Below are 7860 nucleotides of genomic sequence, written 5' to 3' on the forward strand. Positions count from 1 at the left end.
CTTGATCTTCTGACCTCGTGATCCGCCCGTCTCGGCCTCCCAAAGTGCTGGGATTACAGGCTTGAGCCACCGCACCCGGCCTAATCTATTTCTTAGATAACTCTCATGCCAGCTCTTTGAAGAAGTCTTCCTTTGCTACTACAACCTCATCATCTCCCATCCCTCTGACCTTCTACTGACCTGGGCTGCTCTCAAGTTTCCCCAGATATAAATCCTAGCCCATCAACCAGACTAAAAGTTCCCCAAGAACAGGACCCAGGCTCTCCCTCCTCTGTCCCCACCTCATCTATCTGAACTAGGAGGCACAGTGTCACTGAGTCATGGCCAGCAGGGACCTCAAAGATTTACAGATAAAAGTGATGCTGGTACTAACACACACCCAGGTCTGTGCCGCACATCATTATCTAACATCAGGGCACTCCCTTTCTTGAAAACAAAGCTAAGTCCACAAAGACCTGCTGAACAAACAAACGAAGGAGGGCTCAATCATGGCCTCAAACAGCCAGGCATCTGTGGTCCTGTCTTCTGAATAAAACTCTTAAGCACCTCAAGGGTTATATACATTTCCTTGGGAGTAAAGCACCTGGCGAGTGCCTTCTGAGGACTTAAGGAGATATTTATAGCCCTTAAATCCAGCTTCTGGATGAGATGTTCCCAGGAGTGGAGTTCCCAGAGCCCAGGTCAGACAGTGACCCACACGCCTGGCCTGACCACCATGTCACCCATCTCAGGGTCCCTCATAATGAGTGGGCATTTTTTCCTGTACATTCAGCTGTATTTCCTCTATCCCCGTTCATTGTCCCAAAATCTCCTGGAGGCTTGGTGTTAAAAACTGATTTTATTTGTTCTTTATATAGAAAAGACACTAACCTATTACATTGGTTGACATCCCTCCCTAGTCCAACCTGTCCCCAGCTCCCTTGCTCAAACACTTCCGCTGCAATTACTCTGCTTCCTCTCTGGAATGGATACCCATGGGCTTAGCCCCTCTCTCTCTCTAGCCATCAGTTTCTGTCTCTCTTCACTCTTCCCCCTATCCAGCTTAGATTCCATAATTCATTACTCACTTTCTTATTCCCTCTCCTGCCCTGTCTTCTGGTCACACTCACCCTAGATGAACATAATTCTCATGTGTACCCGAGCTGAATGTCACTGAGAAAAAAGGGGACCCCACGAGGAAGACTGGCAGGACTATAAATTCACATCAGCCAACCTCAAATGGACCTTGTGTGTGGCCCAGAAATCTCAGGGGCCAGGTTTCTTTGGAGAGTGTCCTCACTCTCTGTCTACAAACATGGCCATGGCCTCGTTCTGAGCCCACTCTCCCCACTACATCATATTTGATGGAAAAAATGCAAGCCATCAGAGGTAACCTCCTCATTTGCTTCCCAACATCTATAGACTTACCCACACCTGTCCCATCCCCCCTTCTCTCAGGTTACATGGTAGGAGATCCCTTCTTCACTCAAAGGCCAAGCCAGGCCTTGAAACGGACTCTGTTTGCCCCATCCTCTTCCTACCATGCCATGAGGGACCTGCTGCAAAGACAGTATATTTTACCACCTTCCTGGCATGTGCAAGCATCTGCCGAGGTAGGCAGCTAAGTGCAGGCCTCACTGAGGGCAATGTCACACATAGCAGAATCCAACTGCAGTCACACTGCGGGTATCTTTGGCTCCTGGGGTTCACACCCAGCACAGGATAGCCAGCCTGCCTTCCCCTCACATGCCTAAGAGGTACCTTCTAACCAACCTCAGCACAGCCAAGTCCCATTCCCCCAAGAAGACACCTTTCCCACCACCTGCTGCAGATCACCAGAAATGAGGCCTTTACACTCTCAACCTTAAAACCTTAGGACACTGATGTTAAGGTTTTCTAAATAAAGAATTCTAGATTATTTAATTATTTTTTTAGAGACAGGCGCTTACTCTGTCACCCAGGGTGGAGTGCAGTAGCATGATCATAGATCACTGCAGCCTTGAACTCCTGGGCTCAAGTGATCCTCCCACCTTAGTCCCCTGAGTAGCTAGGACTACAGGCAAGTGCCACTATTCCTAGCTAGTTTTTTTAAGAGATGGGGTCTTGCTATGTTGCCCCCACTGGTCTCAAACTCCTAGGCTCATTGGATCCTCTGCCTTGGCCTCCTGAGTAGCCGGACTACAAGTGTGAGCCACCACACAGGCCTAATTTCTTTTTTTTATTTTTGGTAGAGACAGGGGTCTTGCTGTGTTGCCCAGGCTGGTCTTAAACTCCTTACCTCAAGTGATCCTCCTGGCTTAGCCTCCCAAAGTGCCAGGATCACAGGTGTGAACCACTGTGCCTGACATTAGACTCTTATAGGTACAGACCACCCAACACAGAGCTGCATGGAACCACAGCAATCGCCAAACCAATACTCTCTTCCTACAAATAAGGAACCTGCTGCTTGGGAAGCACAGTGACCAGGCGAACATGACCCCACAGCTCCCAACTCCCAGTTGAATCCTCCTCTTTGAGCAATCTTCCACAGAAAGCAAGACAAATAAAGTTTTGAGGGAAGGATTCCTCTCCAAATCCAGAATCCTGAGGTCCTGACAGTCCCCAGATGTTCCCTGGAAAGTTATTCCAGTGGAAGGGAAAGGGGAAGCAAGAAGGCAGGGATTACACTGCAGAGAGGGACCCCCGTCCAGATGCTCTGTGAAAGGAGGGTGGAGGGGAAGGAAGGGAGGAGAGGCCTAGATGGGGAGGTTGATGGAAACTGAGGCCCAGTCGGGGAGGTGGCCCATGGAAGAAGCCTCTGGGAGCCTGGCAGGGGAAGACTTATGGTCCATGCATATGCCACAAGTGGGACTGAAGGACAGTCGGGCCTGTGGGCACCCCATCCTGCTGCCCAGCACGCCCAGTCTTCCTTCCTCCCCCAGTCACCCTGGCCCACCCCCATCCCATGGCACTCACACATCCAGAGGTAGTAGAGGCGCTTGGTCATGCTGAGATGCTGGGGAGGAATGTCTGCCTCAAAGTCTTGGTAGAAACATGGCTTCAGCGGGATGAATTTGGGCAATGGTGGGAAGTTGTTCACTTTCTCTGTGGATGAGACACATTGCACAACATCACCTCCAGTCTTTCCCCTGACAATCCAAGACGCTCATCATTTCCCTGGCTGCGCTGCCCTATTGGCCCCTGTGGCCACTGGCCACTCTGTTTTCCCCACTCAGCTGTCCCTACCTCCCCAGGTCAGCTGAGATGATCCCAAAGTAGCCAAAGGCCCTAAGACAGTGTCACTCAGAATAAAAAACAATGTCACCTTGACAGACAGCATTTATTGTTTTTTAATTCTGAGTGACACTGTCTCGGGGCCTCAAGGTGCCACCCTCTCAGTGGGGGCAGCTCCAAGCAGAGGAAGCAGGATGCATGAGAATCTACAGATGTGGGTTCCAGCCTCCATTCAGCATTTGTGCTCTGGGGCAAATCATCGCCCCTCTCTAGACCTCAGTTTATCTGCTGGAGTCGGGGCTGGGCTACACGGTTCCTAAAGTTCCCTCCAACTTTGGCATTCTATACCTCTGAGCCTTCTGAACCAGATAAAAAAAGGCCTCAGAGTATTAGAAAGCAATAGAGACAGAGGGGAGGGGGGCAACTAATCAGGCAGATGGACAGTAAGACAAGGACATCAAGGTACTCAATTCCTGGTCCCTAGGGCCAAAGATCGGACACAGGGCTAGACAATATCATGTTGAGGTTCTCAGACAGGCCTCAGTGGAGAGAGTGGGGAAAGCTTACGGACAGTAAGATAGAAAGAACCTGGCCTCCAAAGACTAGGGGAGATAAGGGGACCAGGAAGAGGGCCATCCACGCTGTGCTGTCATGTCCTACCCACACAGCCTGCCCCTCTCCTTACCTGCCATGATGGTACCAGTCGGCCCACTGGCCTGCCCACACCTCTTGTCCTGAACTGAAAGGAAAGAAAAGCCAGAGAAGGATGAGATCAGGGCCACACTCAACCCAGTCCCTCTCTACTCCCCATCTGGGTAGCAAGCTCCCCAGGACAGGACCCAGCACATACTCCCACAGTGCTGTGAACACAATGGAGGCAGCTCCCCTCCTCCCAGAGCCACCCTTCCACCAGCTGCACCTTCCCAGCTGCTCCCGCCCTCTGCCTCAAGGCACAAAATCTACCCTCCGAAAACCCCATCCAAGGATGGGAAAGGAACCTGGGAGGGGATCCCATATAGGGAAAGCCAAGTGACATTCTATTCCTTGACCTTGAATTACAGACTGAGCCTCAGCCTTGGTCACAGGCTAGCCTCCCTTCACTCCTTTTGCCTTTGTTCATTTATTAAGACACTTACACGGTGTTGGAAGAGAGAATGAGCAAGACAGATGCGGTCCCTGCTCTCCCCATGAAACAGTCAATCACCTCTGCAGTAAATCATATAAAAGGCAAGCACAGCTGCCGTGAAAACATACATAGCATGTCACGGTGATCTAATCTGTTCTGGGGAGTTAGGGAAATTAAATTATTTTAATTAAAAAAACTTAATTTTTGAGATGGGGTCTCTCTCTATTGCCCAGGCTGGAGTGCAGTGGTACAAACCCAGCTCACTGCAGCCTCAGCCTCCCCAGGCTCAGATGATCTTCCAAGCTCAGCCTCCTAAGTAGCTGGAACTATAGGCATGAACCATGCCCAGCTAATTTTTACATTTTTTTATAGTGACTGAGTTTCGCCATATTGCCCAGGCTAATTTGAATTCCTAGGCTCAAGCAATCCACCTGCCTCAGCCTCCCAAAGTGCTAGGATTATAGGCATGAGCCACTGCACCCAGCCTCAGCGAAATTAAATACAAGTGGTAGTAAAGACCTGAAGAAAGAAGAGGAGTTCCCCGGGCAAAACAGCCTTCCAGGCAGATGGGAAAGCATCCTACAGGGACAATTCCTCACTAGGAAGGAGCTTCACACTTGTGTTTTTTCTCAGACAGGGTCTCACTCTGTCACCCAGGCTGGGGTAAAGTGGCACTCCTGGGCTCAACCAATCCTCCTGCCTCAGCCTCTTGAGTAGCTAGACTACAGGGACAGGCTACCATGCTAATTTTTTAATATTTTGTAGACAGGAGGTCTTGCCGTGTTGCACAGTTGGTTTCAAATTCCTGGCCTCAAGCAATCCTCCTGCTTTGGACTCCCGAAGTGCTGGGATTATAGGCATGAGCCACCTATCATAAGGGAAAGAAAGCCACTATGGCCAAAGTAGAATGCAAATGAGGGGGCAGCAGATGAGGCTAGAGAGGCAAAGTAGGCAGGCTGTGTTCCCTGAGACCCTTCGGAGACAAGTTTGAAGGGGTCTTGAGGTGGTTTTAAGGAGTAGGGGAAAGGGAGCAATTGGAAGACTCCCTGCCCACTTAACTCCAAGTGGATGGTGGAAATCCATCATGACAAGCCTGTGTGAGACCAGGCAGAGGTTCCAGGGGAGGACAAGCAGCGTGTGCTATGGACATGCAGGATATGAGACACTGGGGGACACGTGGACAGGGCGTCTTATAGGAATCTGGAGTGTACAAACATGCTCTGCTCCTGCAAGTTCAGCAGCAGGCCTGGTTGACCCATGCTAAGTAATCATTGGCAAGTTAATGCCAAGGAAACCAAGCAGCAATCACCTTGTTAGAACAGTAACTTTGGTGGACATTTATATAGTCAACAACAGAAAATGGTCCACAACCAAGTGCTAAGGCAATGCAACATTTAAAAGCTGGGCAGAAATTTGCTTAAAGTTTTAGAGCAGGAAAAACTAATCTATGGTGTTAGAAGTCAAGACAGTATTACCCTTGATGGGGCAGCGACTGGAGGCCCGGCATCTGTTCCTGGTAGGGGTGCTGGATACACAGAGGTAGATTTTGTGAACATTCTCCAAGCATACAGTTACAACTTGTGCAATCTCCTATGTGTTAGACTTCCATGAGAAGTTTGCTTTAAAATAAAAACTTCAGGCTGGGCGCAGTGGGTCACACCTGTAATTCCATCATTTTGGGAGGCTGAAGCAAGAGGATCACTTGAGACCAGTAGGTCAAGACCAGTCTGGCCAACATAGTGAGATTCCATCTCTACAAAAAATAAAAAATTAGGCAGGCACGGTGGTGCGTGCCTGTAGTCCCAGTTCCTCAGGAGGCTGAAGTGGGAGGATTGCTTGAGTCTGGGAAGTGGAGGCTGCAGTGAGCCATGATTGTACCACTGCACTCCAGCCTGGGCAACAGAGCAAGACTGTCTCAAAGGAAAAACAATCACACACACACACACACACATAAAAAAACTTCTAGCATTCCAGTCAAATTCCTCTGTCAGGCAATTACAATCTTCTGGGCCCTTTTGTGATATGGGATCAAATGCAGATATAAAAACCCAGTAACATCTGCCACAAAAAGAAAAGAGAAGGGTATGATAGAGACAATCAAGAAATAATATCCATACACAGGTGCATTAATTGCAGCACCGTTTTGAATAACAAAGGATTAGAAACCATCAATAAGGGACTGATTAAACCAATGGTACGGTCATACAATGGACTGTTCTGCAGCTATTTTAAAAAATGCTCTGCAGCTGTTAAAAATTTTAAAAAGAGAAAGAGGTTCTCTGGGTACTGATATGGAAAAATCTCCAAAAACATGAGTAGTTAAAAAAAGCAAGATGTACAACAGTCTGTATGTTAAACCTTTCATGTTAAAGAAAAGGAAGAGAAGATAATAAGAATATATTTTCCTTTTAACCTAATAATCCTGATCCTGTTAGTCATTTACCCAGATATAAGAAATGACAAACACACACGTTATTCAACATGACACTACTTGCATTAGCAAAATGCTGAAAGCAACCTAAATGTGACTATTTAAATATACGAGATGCATCATACAATAGAGTATTACACAGATGTAAAAAAAGAGGCCAGCCACGGTGACTCACACCTGTAATCCCAGCACTTTCAGAGGCAAAGGTAGGAGGATCACTTGAGGTCAGGAGTTTGAGAACAGCCTGGCCAACATGGTGAAACCCCATCTCTACCGAAAAAATACAAAAATTAGCCGGGCATGATGGCATGAGCCTGTAATCCCAACTACTCAGGAGACTGAGGTGGGAGAATCTCGAACCCAGAAGGTGGAGGTTGCAGTGAGCCAAGATTGCGCTGCTGCACTCCAACCTGGGTGATAGAGTGAAACCATGTCTCAAAAAAATAAAATAAATAAATAAAAAATAAAGATGAGCTCAGTAAACTGCTGTGGAATGCTTTCCAGGATATATTAAGTTTAAAAAAAAAAAAAAGAGCAGAGGACGAAAAGTGTAAATCATATGCTACCCCTTATGTAAGAAAGGGGAAGTAAAAATGCACATACGAATTTGCTTATTTTTGCAAAAGAAACACAGGAAGAATCAACCAGAAAGTAATGGATTAGTAGAGAGACTTCTATTCTTTACATACTTGTTAATAAGCTTTTTTAATATACTTATACACATAAAATGACTTCTATATTTCAAAAACATAAACCAAAAAGAAAAGCAAACCCTAAAACTGAAACAAAAACAAATCAAGCTAACTATACTTTAAATTGCTAACAATCTTACAGACAAAAAAAAAAAGGCCCAAGTAACTTTTGATCACAGTAATTCTGTGTTCTTTTAGAAAGATAAACCTCAAGGGCAAAAACAACTGCAAACAGGCTGGGTGCAGTGGCTCATGACTGGAATCCCAGCACTTTGAGATGCCAAGGCAGGTGGATCGCTTGAGCTCAGAAGTTCAAGACCAGCCTGGGTAACACAGCAAGACCCAGTCTCTAGAAAAAATATAAACATGGCCAGGCACGGTAGCTCACACCTGTAATCCCAGCACTTTGGGAGGCCGAG

The 7860-nt window shown here is 47.3% G+C and overlaps 1 protein-coding gene across 1 annotated transcript in view; it reads right to left on the reverse strand.

The window, feature by feature from the left end:
• Positions 1-5836, reverse strand: part of SCAMP5 (secretory carrier membrane protein 5) — a 10185-nt gene extending 4349 nt beyond the window's left edge. Inside the window, exons 1-3 of the mRNA XM_011932883.1 lie at positions 5794-5836; positions 3878-3931; positions 2935-3063 (exon numbers count right to left, since the gene is read on the reverse strand). Of these exons, the coding sequence (XP_011788273.1) occupies positions 2935-3063; positions 3878-3884 (136 nt within the window). The 5' untranslated portion in view covers positions 3885-3931; positions 5794-5836. The remainder of the gene's footprint in view (positions 1-2934; positions 3064-3877; positions 3932-5793) is intronic.
• Between the last annotated feature and the right edge of the window lie 2024 nt (positions 5837-7860).

Source organism: Colobus angolensis, unplaced genomic scaffold (assembly GCF_000951035.1).
Source record: "Colobus angolensis palliatus isolate OR3802 unplaced genomic scaffold, Cang.pa_1.0 Scaffold99, whole genome shotgun sequence".
NCBI classification, from domain to species: domain Eukaryota; kingdom Metazoa; phylum Chordata; class Mammalia; order Primates; family Cercopithecidae; genus Colobus; species Colobus angolensis.